Source organism: Aquarana catesbeiana, linkage group LG02 (assembly GCF_042186555.1).
Source record: "Aquarana catesbeiana isolate 2022-GZ linkage group LG02, ASM4218655v1, whole genome shotgun sequence".
Lineage (NCBI taxonomy): Eukaryota > Metazoa > Chordata > Amphibia > Anura > Ranidae > Aquarana > Aquarana catesbeiana.
The window spans coordinates 524,925,608-524,940,788 of NC_133325.1; the positions used below are offsets into that span (position 1 = coordinate 524,925,608).

General features: G+C 43.6%; 1 protein-coding gene across 4 annotated transcripts in view; it reads left to right on the forward strand.

Moving 5' to 3' along the window:
• Window positions 1-15,181, forward strand: part of PIK3C2B (phosphatidylinositol-4-phosphate 3-kinase catalytic subunit type 2 beta) — a 1,217,858-nt gene that overhangs the window by 945,965 nt on the left and 256,712 nt on the right. For all 4 annotated transcript variants that reach the window (XM_073615832.1, XM_073615830.1, XM_073615833.1 and 1 more), the window contains one exon: window positions 2,154-2,246. In XM_073615832.1, the coding sequence (XP_073471933.1) occupies window positions 2,154-2,246 (93 nt within the window). The remainder of the gene's footprint in view (window positions 1-2,153; window positions 2,247-15,181) is intronic.

Sequence of the window (15,181 nt, forward strand, 5' to 3'; positions counted from 1 at the left end):
TTTGAGCTTTTTTTGCAGCTTAAAAACGCCAATCCATGTTATTTAATGGCCTCATACACACCATGGCGTTTTTGAGCTGTAACAGGCATTGGCGTTTTTAAGCTCCAGAAAAACCCAGGACCAGCGCGTTCTGAGGCTGCAACGCTAGAACTGTAACAGTGCCAGATGCCGGTAAATGCTGTTAAACGCAACAAGGCTTAACGCTGTATACACAGCATTGGTCCCCTCCTGGACCATACCAGGCCACATGCCCTCAACATGGGGGGGGAAGTGGGTGTTTCAGGGCAGGGGGGCCCTGCGCCCCCCACCCTCAAGCACCTTGTCCCCATGTTGATGAGGACAAGAGCCTCTTCCCAACAACCCTTGCCCAGTGGTTGTCGGGGTCTGCGTGCGGAGGCTTATCGGAATCTGGAAGCCCCTTTTAACAAGGGGGCCCCCAGATCCTGGACCCCCCACCCTAGGTGAATGAGTATGGGGTACATCGTACCCCTAACCATTCACTCCCAAAAAGTGTCAAGAAATAAAAACACTACACGGGTTTTTTTAAGTAATTTATTAAATCAGCTCCGGCGTTTCTTCTGATTTCTTCTCCCCTCTCCGGCTCTTCTCCCTCCTCCGGCGATGTCTTCTCCCTCTGCCGGTTCTTCTCCCTCTCCACGCTGTCTTCTCCCTCTTCTGCCGGGTCTCCTCTCTCCGCTGTCTTCTAGCTCTTTTCCTGGGTCTTCTCGCTCTTTTGCTGGGTCTTCTCCCTCTGTTCTTGTTTCGATGTTGACTAGACGTGATCTCCTGGTGTAATGCTGGGTCTGCCGTGTGCAGTGACGTATATTGGCATGGCCGATGATGTAATTTGGAGGCCACGCCCCTTGTGACATCATCACCCCCACGGGGCGTGGCCTCCGAATTACATCATGGGGTGGCCCCGCCCCATGCCAATATAAGTCATTGCACACGGCGGACCCAGTATTACACCGGGAGATCGCATCGAGTCAACATCAGAAGAACAGAGGGAGAGGACCCGGGAAAAGAGCAAGAAGACGACGGACACAACGGAGAGAGAAGACAGCAGAGAGAAGAGAAGAACCGGAGAGGGGAGAAGACATTGTCAGAGGAGGGAGAAGCGCCAGAGCTGCCTTAATAAAATACTTTAAAAACCTGTGTAGTGTGTTTATTTTTGACACATTTTTTAGGAGAATGGGTAGGGGTAGGATGTTCACCCAGGGTGGGGGGCCGGGATCTGGTGTCCCCCTTGTTAAAGGGGGCTTCCAGATTCCAATAAGCCCCCGCCCGCAGACCCCGACAACCAGTGGCAAGGGTTGTCCTCATCATCATGGGGACAAGGTGCTTTGGGGTGGAAGGCACAGAGCCCCCCGCCCCAAAGCACCCACCCCTCCGTGTTGAGGACATGTGGCCTGGTATGGTCCAGGAGGGAGCACTCGCTCGTCTCCCCCTATCCTGACCTGCCGGGCTGCGTGCTCTTTTTTTACATTTTGGTGGGTTCCCCTTCAAGATTCTCAGCACACGAGTCGCGCCGCAAGTCAGATCATCTTGATCCGACTTCTGGTGCGACAGTTATTCAAATCAATGGGCTCTTATAGGGAACCATTGATTTTGAATAGAGGCAGAGAAACGCGGCTGAAAGCTAGCGCGGCTAAACACGCATTGACGCCAATGCAAAACGCGGATAAAATCGTGTTTTTGATGCCGCTTTTTTTCCTGGTGTCGGTAATAGCTTTACAGCTCGTTTTTTAAAACCTCTGTGTGTATGAGTCCTGAAAGTACCAGGGTTGCTATTGATATAGATTTGACATTTTATGTTTTTATGTTAAACTTGTCCCTTTTTCTTATGAAAATGTATGTTTCTGACATTAGATATGGCATAATTATTTGCATAATAAATCAAGGCTTTCTAAATGTTGCATTTTTTAAGACACTGCAAAATGAAAGCAAAAAAAGTCTTTATTTTTCATTAAGCGGCACCCTGCTGACATATGCTCAATCAGAAAAAAGTGGGTTATGCTGCCATTTACAAGAGTAGGATGTTGGGTGCCACTAGAGTAACCAAGAGATAAAATGGAATAGATATGTTATATGATTCACTAGCATGTGTGGACTGTGCTCTATATTTGTTTAAAATAGTGTCTTTTTGTTCTCAGGCCTGCTCACACTTCAATTCAAATGCTGTACCATTGAAACTTACTTTCCAGAATGTGGACCCACTGGGAGAGAATATCCATATTATTTTTAAGGTACCAAGCCTTAACCGTTAGTTTTAAAGTACGGTTATATTTGTAAGGTTACAATATTATCCTTTCAGTTAATTTAATGGACGTATTTGCATTCCAGGAAGTATTTACTTTGTATTTTTTGTAATTAATACGTTTATTGAGAAATTTTCATGATAATAAGTAGTGGAGGGTCTACAAAGTAGAGCAATACAACAGTTTTTTAAAATTGTTGAAAATAAACATTTAGTATTGTCAAGTTGAATGGAGCATCTAATAGGTGGTATGCTATAAATTCACTGGTGATATGTAGTCCAGTGTTATCGAAAAGGTGGTGAAGGAGAAGTAAGAAGAAAAAAAGGTTGGAAAAAAATTAGGTCATAGTAGGAGCAAATCAAAAAGAGAGCTCAGTAGCACCATATAGTGTTAAAATATGTCTTGTCTATCATGTAATTGATCCACAAATTGTTCAGTGCACCTACAGAGGATGACAAAGCTCCTGAAACCGTTTCCTTATAAAAGAGGTCATAGAAGACTTTCAGTGTTTGGGAATAATGCTTTTGCCATGGAAAGGAAAAAGAAGGCTGAAAGCTTTCTTTCCTTTGCATGTATATACTGGTTTACTGGACAAAAGGAGTCCCAGTTTTAAGATGGTTTTCAGTAACCCAGTAGTATATTGTAAGACGCTGGTCCTGAAAAGATTTAAAGTGCTACTAAAGTCAGTAATAGTCCTCCTGCATAGGTAGGGCACACAAAAAGCCACTAGTCTGATTACACAATGGTTTTGAACTCCAGTTGTTTTTACCTTCTTCCATTTTTCTTTTGAAACATAATCATTGTTACTAGTTCCATCACAGTCTGTTCCAGGAGTAGACAGAGATAAGCCACAAGATGTCCTGTGACGTCGCTTTAGCTAATACGCTCCCTTTCCTTTTATACCGCTCAGATTGAAGTGCACTATCAATCAAGCATCCGATCCACTTAGGGGCGGAGAACATGCCTGACTGGCACCGCGCCCTATTTTGAATTGCCTGGAAGGGAAGGCGTGTAACAGCTAGAGCGCTGTGCTTTAGCCCCGCCCATTTCTGGGTGCTGCTGGAACACAATACTGAAATAAGCAGTCCTGGGGACATGCAATGAGGCATGTGCTTTAGCTCTGCTCTGCCCCCCTGGGCAGTGATATGGGATAAGAAGAACAGACACAAGTGTAAGAAATGACATTGCCCATTAAAATATAGAATTGTAGGAAATACCGTATATTTATTTAATATATTTTTATGGGATTATTATAAAAGATAGGCCAAGAGAACTGGTTTTCCTGTTTTTTTATTAGTAAACTATGGTCATATGTTAAGATTGTCTCCATTTGTCTTTAGGGCTGGTGACCATACAATGCATGTCCATTTGGTTTAAGGGCTTTAGCATGCTAATTTGGAGAATGTTTATCCTAAAGTCTAGGGTGATGGCAGACATAACAAACGTATAAAAGATGTAGAGATTGGGTCACCTGAGATCTTAATTATTATAAACATAGTTTGTGTTGTGTGTTTCATTGCTGACCTACCCCTAAAAGAACCGTGAGAAGTGGGAGTGGATTAATAATATTGATATTATTAATGTCTGGATTATCATTATTATTATTTCTTTAATCACCCCCATTTTCTTACACTAGTAGGTAAGTCATGTATAGTACACATATAGTACACGGCTTACTTACTAAGCTAAAAGGGGAGCATGCTCAATTGGTTGCAAAAGGAAGGAGGAAGCCCTAGTAAGGTCAGGCTTAGAAGGTAATTTCTATCACATGAAACTTTTATATTAAAAAGCAACAGCACAGATTGTTAATAAATGTATAGTGTAAGGTGTATACATATACAGTATATTTTTTGGGGGGGAGGGGGCGTTTAAAACCACTTTAATACCAAGGCAACCACACATAAAATGCTGAACCAATTTCCAAGACACACCTCCAGCATAGGTGTGTAGCTCTAGGAAACGCTTATGCTTTTACTTAGAAGTTTGCACGTCTTCACACGTGCCTGGCAGTATTAGGTTTGTGTGTCAAAGTAAAGGAGCGTATGAATTCCTCATGAGAGAGGGGGCATCCAAGGTTGTCCTGTTCCCTGTCAGCAACAAAGTATAGTCAGACAAGAGAGAATTTAGTGAGTAGAAGTTAATAAAATGTTTTTTAATGGTGTAAGAAACAGCAATACCCAATAAAATATATATTTATAGGGCAAAGATGTAATATTTTTATGGGATTATTATGAGATATGGGCCTAGTTTGTGTTTACAAGACTTTCTCCTGCCTCTCAAAGAACAAAAGCTTCTGTTTGGTGCCTTTGGTAGCATGCTAAAGCCAAATGATATGCATGGTAATTTAGTTTACCCAATGTTGAATATAGGCGGTGGCCATTTTCCAGACTCCTCGGCACCATAGCTCATGTGGATTTGGGATGCAAAGTTGGCTGACTGTTTGTCAGGAGATAGGCTAACATACACCTAGATCTTGAAAGCCTGCTGCAGACACCACGTTTTCTTTAACCACTTCAGCCCCGGAAGGATTTACCCCCTTGCTGACCAGAGCACTTTTTGCAATACAGCACTGCGTCGCTTTAACTGACAATTGCGCGGTCGTGCGATGTTGCACCCAAACAAAATTGATGTCCTTTTTTTCCCACAAATAGAGCTTTCTTTTGGTGGTATTTGATCACCTCTGCGGTTTTTATTTTTTGCATTATAAACAAAAAAAGAGCGTCGATTTTGAAAAAAAGCAATATTTTTTACTTTTTGATATAATAAATATCCCCCAAAAATATATTAAAAAAAAAAAAAATTCTCAGTTTAGGCCAATATGTATTCTTCTACATACTTTTGTTAAAAAAAAATCGCAATAAGTGTAAATTGATTGGTTTGCGCAAAAGTTATAGCGTCTACAAAATAGGGGATAGATTTGTGGCATTTTTATTATTCATTTTCTTTTTATTAGTAATGGTGGCGATCTGTGATTTTTATCGTGGCTGCGAAATTATGGCAGACACATCGGACACTTTTGACACTATTTTGGGACGATTGTCATTTATACAGCGATCATTTACTGTGTAAATGACACTGGCAGGAAAGGGGTTAAACACTAGGTGGCGATCAAGGGGTTAAGTGTGTCCTAGGGAGTGATTCTAGCTGTGGGGGGGATTGTCTCACTAGAACATGACAGAGATCACTGCTCCCGAAGGACAGGGAGCAGTAGATCTATGTCATGTTGCTAGGCAGAACAGGGAAATGCCTTGTTTACATAGGCATCTCCCCATTCTGCTGCTCCGTGACACGATCGCGGGCCCACAGGGGACATCGAGTCTGCGGGACCTGGTCACGGCATGGTCACGGAGTAGGCGGCGCGCCCACAATGCCGCAATTTAAAGGGGACGTATACCCATTTGCCCAGCCGTGCCATTGTGCCAATGTATATCGTTGTGCGCTGGTCGGCAAGGGGTTAATATTTGTTAAGCATCATAGAAAAGTAGAGTTAAGTTCCATCCAACCATTTTCTTGAGAAAGATTTGATTGTACCATTTGGACCAATCAGAGATTGATAAATGAAGGTGATTGTAGGGAACTAGAATAAAAAAATAGCCAAATATTTGATATTGGGGAGAGACTTAAGCCTGGTACACACTAGTAGTTTTTTTTTTTTTTTTTCAAGCTCATAAAGAGCCGCTGTACTAACAATCCGATGGTAGTACAGTGATCTCCCCTGCTGAGCTGTTGTGTTCTAACAGGTGTACAGCACTTCTGCCAGAACACACCAGTCAGTGCTCTCAGCTATTGGCTGAGAGCATTCATTGGATGCCGATCGGCAGACCTTTTTGGGTCATGCCCCTTCGACAGAAGCCGGACCAGCTGCCATACACACGGGCCAAATGTCGGCTGGTTTCTGTTGAACCAGCTTGAAGGGCCATACACACGGGCCGATATTCGGCCCATGTGTACGGCCCTTTAGGGGGGAGCTTGAGTGAGGAGTACTTAGAGAGACTTGATTGGGAGACCTTGCCAGAGAAACCTTGACTGACAGACCTGACTGAGGAGTGGTAATATTGGATGTGCTTGTTAGCTAGTTAGAATTCCAGTTGATGATTGATTGAATATTGTTGTGCGTTTGATAGGTATTTGTCTTCTTAGGTGCAGAGGCTGTATTATTAGCCAGCATTGAGTGCTGCTGTTAATAGGAGTTGGTAACATTTATAGCTCTAAATTATTGTAATTTATGTAATATTTTCTTGTCAGAGATTGAGCTGTTCATGTTAATTTTGGGTACAATATAATATTTTTTCGCCTACAGCTTGTGTTGTGTGTTTTATTGCCGACCTACCCCTAAAAGAACAATGAGAAGTGGGCGTGGATTAATAACATTGATATTATTTATTGATGCGGTATTATTATTTGTTAACCCCCCCCCCCCCTATTTTCTTACAATGGGGTAAGTGGTCTTTGCAGGTCAGCCTTGTTAAAGTAGGGTGTGTAATTTAAAAAAAATAGAGCCATCTTCCAGAGGCTGGAGAATGATCCACAGTGACAGTGAAGTCAATCAGAGGTCCTATATTATGCAAGCTCAGAGAATGAGTTAATGGGGATGGAGTAATGAGTACCCACTTGAAGACTTTAGTGGGATGGTAGAGCAAGATTTCCTACAATGGAGGTCATAGGCCCAAGATAGGAAGTCAGTATTGGGGAAATTGCATTAGTAACAACCACCCTGAGTTTCTGTGGGCCAGAGAAACCATTATCTAGTGTGTGTTCCAGTAGAGAAACTCTGTAATATTATTTGAAGTTTATTCAATGCCTTATGAACATTTATCTCTAGTCAGTATGTTGTATTTGAGGTGAGGAGTTCTTCTTGACCAACCTTAAAGTGATTGTAAATGATCACCTTGTAAAACAACCCATTCAGTTTAAAATAGAAATGAAAGGCAAAATGTTTGTATACACTGTAGATATAAAAAAAAACATTATAAATACCCTTTTTCTCTTTTTTTTTATAAGTGATCACATTCTCTCTTTTCTCAGCTACATAAGAGCTGGGGGGAAGAGAAGCAGCAGTACACTGAGCTTCCTAGCTGTGTAGCGGGGGGTGTGTCAGGACAAGTCTGATCATTAGAGGAGAGTACATGGAGTTCCCAGCACAAATAAAGAACTGGCAGTAACCATGGTGTGGTCAGTTTTTAATAGGAGAGCAGAGGGATTTCAATGGCAATGCCATGGATTTCACATAAAGAAAGCAATGCAAAGAGAACAGGATACTTTCTTATACAAGTACATGGTACAACAGGCACATATCAGGAATATGAAGTGTTGGGGTAACGAACACTTTAATTGTTTGAAAAAGGATGGAGGTATGTGTATTGGTAAGGGTTGGAACATCTAGAAAAAAACGCTGGAGGACATCTGTCTTGTACAAGGCTATCTTACCAAACCATGATTGGCAGGGGGGGTCCACTGTGCTTGGCAGCTGGTGATTGTGTGCAAAAGAGTTAAGTAATTCAGCTCAGATGGTCATAAGAGGTAAGAAGGTAGTTGGATACCAAGGAACTTCATGGCCACAGTCTGCCAGATGAGGAGAAACTGCGGGCAAAGGAAATCCACTTTCTAGGAGCAATATGGCAAGGGCTTCTGATTAATTGTAATTTGTTTTAAAGTTGCTTAATACTCTGATTCTACTAAATTATTGCAGTGGGTAGAATATTGCGATGTGTGGATTGGATGCATATAACAGGATATCATCAGTGTATAAGCCCATTTTGTGGTGGTTTTACTGCTTGTATGAAACACTGTTACCAATTGCTATAGCCAGATATTCTATGGCTAATATTTATAGATAGAGAAACATAATTTCCTGCTTGTGCGATTGGCTCACTGATTTTCCCAGAAGTCTGCACTAAGATACATGTCATTTTTGGTGAGATACTTCCAATAAGAAATCACATCTAAAGGCATGCAGACCCTGCAATTTTCCTCATTAGAGCTCTGCAACAATGTTTGTTAAAATACTTAGTGTAGTGTACATAGATCACCCAGAGGGGAATGTTTTTTTTTTTCTCATCAAAAGTTGAGTTACTCTTTAACAACTTCCGCCCACCATATAGCAATATGACGTGCACAGAGTGGTTCAGTTATCCTGACTGAACTTCATATGACGTCCAGCAGGATAAGCCGCGTTTGCGCGCCCGCGGGGTCGCGCAGCGCAGAGATCAATGGTGTGGTGTGTCAGTCTGACACACCGCAACTCTGATCTAGGTAAAGAGCCTCTTTACCATGTGATCAGCTGTGTCCAATCACAGCTGATCACAGTGTAAACAGGAAAAGCTGTGTATTGGCTTTTCCTCTATTGCGTCTGACAGACGTGAGTAGAGGAGAGCCGTCCATCTATGGCTGCCACCTCGTCCCTTTAAACCCGAACACATATTAATTACACAGGTTCTGTGGCTAATTAAGGTGGTAATTAAACTCGTTGCCTTATCTGCATTTAATTAGCCTCAGAACCTGTGTAATTCAAAGGTGTTCGGTTTAAAGGGATGAGGTGGCAACTCTGCGTCCATCATTGCCGCCTATCATGTGCTCATCAGTGCCACCTATAAATACCCATTACTGCAGCCTTTCAGTGCCCATCAGTGCCGTTTATCAATGCCCATCAGTGCTGCATATCAGTGCCGCCTATCAGTGCCACCTCATGAGTGCCTGTCAGTGCAGCATCATCAGTGCCTGTCAGTGAAGGAGAAAACTTATTTACAAAATCTTATCACAGAAACAAAAACGTTTTTTTCCCCAAATTTTCGGTCTTTTTTTGTTTATAGCGCAAAACATAAAAACTGCAGAGGTGATCAAATACCACCAAAAGAAAGCTTTTTTTTTTTTTTTTTTTTTTTTGGGTACAGTGTTGCATGACCGCTCAATTGTCATTTAAAAAAGTGACAGCGCTGAAAGCTGAAAATTGGCTTGGACGGGAAGGGGGGAAAGTGCCCCGTATTGAAGTGGGTAAAGTGGCCCTTCAGTATTTTTTTTTCCATTTTTTCATCTATTAAATCTTCTGCCCTTGTTCTTTTAACTTTGGATAGTAAAATATTTTTTTTTTCTGCTAGTAAATACCTTATACAGCCCACTTCCTGTTTCTTTTCTGGTAAAAAGCCTAGGCCTATGACATAATGCACAGCTCTCTCTCTCTCTCACTCTTGTGAGAGTTTGCCAGGAAGGGAGGGGGGATGAGTCATAAGAGGGCCAATGAGAACTGCAGAGCTGCAGGTGTGCTTCCGTGTAAATCCAGGAAGTGAACAGGTAGCAGCTTCAGCTGCCCACGGTTAAATTGGATGCAGCCAGACTTAGACTGGCCATACACTATACAATTTTCTTATTCAATTTCCTTTAGATTTACCTTAAACTATGTAGTGCAAGGGCCTGCCTGATAAAATACAAGTTGAAAGGGTTTAGGTTTGACCTCATATTATATGGTTTTGGTAAATCTAAAGGAAAGTTGAACAAGTAAATTGTATAGTGTATGGCCAGCCTAAGTGGAGGGAGATTTCTGCAGCATATCTGGCAAGTACAGAATCGCAGTATAAATAAAATAATATGCAAAGTGGTTGGAAGGAAGCTTCCGAATGGCAAAGATGCTTTTATTACAAATTATGTTAGCAGACTGCAGTTCCTCTTTAAGTCTATTAGGATAATTTTAGCACACATTTTGAGATCTATGCTAGTTAGGGGGAGAGCCCTGTAGCTTGCACATTTTATTAGGTCTTGACTCTCTTTTGGGAATATAGTAACATGTGCCTTTTGTGATTGGTTATTAAGGGGTTGATCTGAAAATAATGCATTCAAGCTATCCTTCAAAGGATAGGTTCACCTTTGTGAACATGTTACATGTTACACCCATATTTAGTCAAGTCAAGCTTTATTTTCATTCTACTACACGTGAGGACATACAGTAGAACGAAATGTCTCACAGGGCCACAGTGCTACATACGTAATAAACGTAATTATAAATATACAAAGAATAAAATACAGTGAAGAACTTAAAATTAAAAAAATTATAAACCTATACACATCTGGGAACTACATAACTGTACATATACTGTGTATTTTTAAGTCTTTGTAGCAGCAAGTGTTTATAAAAGTGTCTAGTGCATATTCAAGAGTAGGGATGAGCCGAACACCCCCCTGTTCGGTTCGCACCAGAACATGCGAACAGGAAAAAAGTTCACCCAGCATCTCGAGGAAGAACCAGAAGAGCCAGAAGAACCAGAAGAAGATGAAGGAAGATAGAAGAAAGAAGAAGCATTTAAATAAAGGAATTGTCAAAAACTGTCTCTTGTCATTTTTAACATTTTTGACAGTTTTTTAGTGAAATGGTAGGGGTACTTTTGTACCCCCTTACCATTTCACACGGGGGGGCGGGATCTGGGGGTCCCCTTGTTAAAGGGGGCTTCCAGATTCCGATAAGCCCCCCGCCCGCAGACCCCCACAACCACCGGCCAGGGTTGTGGTAATGAGGCCCTTGTCCTCATCAACATGGGGACAAGGTGTTTTGGGGGGCTACCCCAAAGCACCCTCCCAATGTTGAGGGCATGTGGCCTGGTACGGTTCAGGAGGGGGGGGCGCTCCCTCGTCCCCCCCCCTATTTTCCTGCAGCCTGCCAGGTTGCGTGCTCGGATAAGGGTCTGGTATGGATTTTTGGGGGGACCCCACGCCGTTTTTTTTTTTTTAAATTTTGGTGCGGGGTTCCCCTTAAAATCCATACCAGACCTGAAGGGCCTGGTATGGAATTTAGGGGGACCCCACGTCATTTTTTATTTTAAATTTTGGTTCGGGGTTCCCCTGTGGGGAATTCCCATGCCGTTTTTATCAATGAACTTCTATGTGTATTGTCGGACCGGCAATGCAATAGCCGCGAGTAGTTTTAAATTACTTTTTTCCTTTGAAATGTCATTTTGCTGTCAGACTGTTCTAAACACGGGAAACATGCGCCCCTTTACAGGCATACTATAGACACCCCTCGGGTACGAAATTTAAAGGAATATTACACTTTTATTGTTTGACTTTAAGCATTATTAAAATCACTGCTCCTGAAAAAACGGCCGTTTTTAAAACTTTTTTTTTGCATTGATCCATGTCCCCTGGGGCAGGACCCAGGTCCCCAAACACTTTTTATGACAATAACTTGCATATAAGCCTTTAAAATTAGCACTTTTGATTTCTCCCATAGACTTTTAAAGGGTGTTCCGCGGCATTCGAATTTGCCACGAACACCCCAAATTGTTTGCTGTTCGGCGAACTTGTGAACAGCCAATGTTCGAGTCGAACTTGAAGCTCATCCCTAATTCAAGAGTAAAAAGGAGTGAGAGGTTCCTGGTCACAATATAGGTTGTAGAAGAGGTTTCAAAGAGGATTGGAGTTGAGGGCTCTAATAGCCTGGGGGGAAAAACTGTTGAGCAGTCTGGCAGTCCGGGTCTTGATACTCTAGTACCTTCTACCTGATGGCAAGAGCTTGAAGAGATTGTGGGAGAGATGGGTAGGATCCTTCATGATACTAATAGCTTTGCTGGAGCATCATGTATGGAAAATGCCCAGGATGGAGGGGAGAGAGACATCAATAATCTTTTCAGCCATCTTCACTAGCCGCTGCAGGGTCTTGCGGTCAGCGGAACTGCAGTTCCCATACCAGACAATGATGCAGCTGGTCAGGGTGTAACATGTTCAGCATTTGCCTGCTCTTCCCCTGATTCCCCCCTGCCTGTGACAACGGGCCTAGGATCTTTTTCCCGCACCCGCTGTCTGAATTCAAAAAGAGCTCAGAGTTCTGTGAAGTATTGAACTACAAGTACCGTCAGGCTTTGCAGCTGATGGCTTATAGTTCTTAATGAGCTACCAGGCACTGATAAGCGCTCTAAGGTAGTTCATTGATCTTTTTGAATCAAAACTTGTTTATTTATACAGTGCTCATATGGTACATATAATCCTATCAGTAAATGAAACTGAACATTACAGGTATAGACCATATCATATCAGGAGTCCATACTATTTGAGCAATAACAGGATACAATGCATATATAAGATTTCTGTACCCCCCCCAACCCCGAACACTAACCAGCACTTATGACCCATTATAACATAGCAGAATATCAACAGGAGATCTCTACATAAAAAGTATGTCCATTACCAGTTGTGGTGGTGCAAGGCTAGGGTCTTCCAACCACGGTTGCCAGATGAGGTTAAATTTACCCACTGCCTTCCTGCGGCTATATGCCAGGCGTTCTCTAAGAAGTAAGGAGTTAAAGGGGTTGTAAAGGTAAAAATTTTTTCACCTTAATGCATTCTATGCATTAAGGTGAAAAAACTTCTGACAGAACCGCCGCCCCCAGGCCCCCCGTTTTACTTACCTGACGCCTCGAAAGTCAGCTTCGCGTTCCCGACATCTGTTCCTCCGCTCACCCTGGCCGCTGATTGGCTGCAGTGGATGGATTGAAAGCAGCGCAGCCATTGGCTCGCGCTGCTGTCAATCACATCCGATGACGCGGCGCGCCGGGGGGCGGGGCCGAGTGATACAGCAAGCGGCTATAGCCGCCGGCTGTATCACGGGAGCGCGCCCGCAAGCACTCACCACCGTGCGAGGGAGCTCGCATTAAGGTGGTGAATGCTTGCGGGGAGGAGCTGAAACAGCCGCCGAGGGACCCCAGAAGACGAGGTTCGGGGCCACTCTGTGCAGAACGAGCTGCACAGTGAAGGTAAGTATAACATGTTTGTTATTTTTAAAAAAAAAAAAAAACACCTTTACAAACGCTTTAACATAACTGATCCATTGTTTCCCTGTGGGGACCGCAGATGCCATCCAGTACCATGCAATAAGTTTTCTAGCTAAATACATCAACCTAGTAATCATATAGTACATTCCTTTCAGATACATTTCAACATCAATGGCCCCTAGCAAGCACACCAGGGGGCCCAAGGGAACAGGTATCTGGGCTAATCTAGCAATGCAACTGGGACACCTGCCCAATACCGATGGAGCTTCGGGCATCTCCAGAGTAAATGTATAAAGTCCCCCTGATGTACTTTGGGCATAAGGGGAAATCCCTTCTTCCCTACCTATGTAATTGCACAGGTGTTATATAGGCTCTATGTAGGATAAATAGTTGTGACAGTTTATAAGATGCTGAAACGGATACCGCAGGTATGGATTCTAGAGCCGTGTCCCACTGGTCCCCATCTATATCTTCCACCCAATTACTACGACATTTGAAGGAGGCATGGTCTTGGACCAAGGACAACAATTCTGCATAGATCTTAGATATTAGTCCTTTCTGGGCGTCCGCCCAGAGGACTTCCATCAACAATGGCGATGATGACACCGTCAGGGAACAGGTCTGTTGCTTTTTTTCATACGTTTTTAACACCTCCCCCTCCCATGGAGCTCTGAGTATCTAGGATTATTCCACACAGGGGTAAAGGGCAATGAGCCCCTTATCTTCAAGGCCTTCTGAAACTCCCTCCACACCTTCCTAAGGAGGTCACCAGTGGGGGCAGAATGCGGGATGCTTGGCAAGTCCATCTCCATATGGGAGGCCGCCTTCAGTAAAGGGTCAGACATGGTCACCAAATTGATTACTGGATCCTCACCCCCTTCCTGTCCCCACCCCACCAGCTGCTGAAGCTGTGAAGCCATAAAATACATTTATGGGTGGGGTACTGCCAGTCCCCCCATCCTTCCCATACTGCAGAGTAGTTAAGCTAATCCTGGCTGCCTTCTTCTTCCATAATCAGATCTTGCATCAGTGAATCAATTCGTTTAAACCATTTGTTCGAAGTCCACATAGGTGAATTATGAAAAATGTATAGAAGCTGCGGAGCCCACACCATTTTTATTAATTTCACCTGTCCTACCACCGACGGGAAGCTTACACCAACTGGTACATTTAACTTTCTGCCTATGCAGTAGCGGTTCCTGATTCAGCCGAAGGTATTTGGCTGGATCTGGGGACACCACCACTCTCAGGTATCTGAAGCTATTTACTATGGCAATCTGATTTGCTCCCACCGGCAGAGGCTCCGTCAGTGGGTCAATGGGCATTAAAGTTGATTTGGAGCAATTTATGGTGAAGCCAGAGAAGCCCCTGAAATCCATTATGATCCCCATCACTGCTCGCAAAGAGGCAGTGGAGTCACCCAGATAAATGAATGCGTAATCAGCATATAGACAAGTTTTGTTTTCCAACTTACCTCTGCGAAACCCAACCACCTCTGGTGCAGTGCGAATCAAGATGACTAAAGGCTCTACCGCCAGAGCGAACAGCAATGGGAATAACGGGCACCCCTGCTGAGTGCCTCTGTGCAACTCGAATGGGGAAGAGAGATTATTGTTGATGCGGAGTCTAGCTCTGGGACTAGAATACAGTACTTTCACCCATGCGATAAAGTGACTTCCCAACCTGAATCGTGCCAATATCTCCTGGAGGTAGGGCCACTCCACACCATAAAAAGCCTTTGCGGCGTCCAGTGACAGGATGGCCCTCCCCCCAGGATTATCCACCGGCACCTGCAAGGTTATATACAGACACCGAATATTATCAGCCATGGAACGAGTAGGAATAAAACCAGACTGGTCGCAATGGACCAGCTTGCCTATCACCTGGGAGAGTCTTGTAGCCAAAACTTGGGCCAGCAGCTTATTGTCCGCGTTCATCAAAGAAATTGGGCGATAAGAGTCCGGCAAAAGTCTATCCTTGCTTGGCTTGGGAAGAACTACAATTATAGCCTTCTGCATACTGTCAGGTAGGCAGCCTGTCTCAACTGCCTCAGATAGGGCCTGCAATAGGGGCGGCAGAAGGACCTCACCATAATGGGAGTACACCTCTGACGGTAGGCTGTCCGAGCCAGGAGATTTGTGATGCAGAGCCTCTTCCAAGGCATCCGTCAGT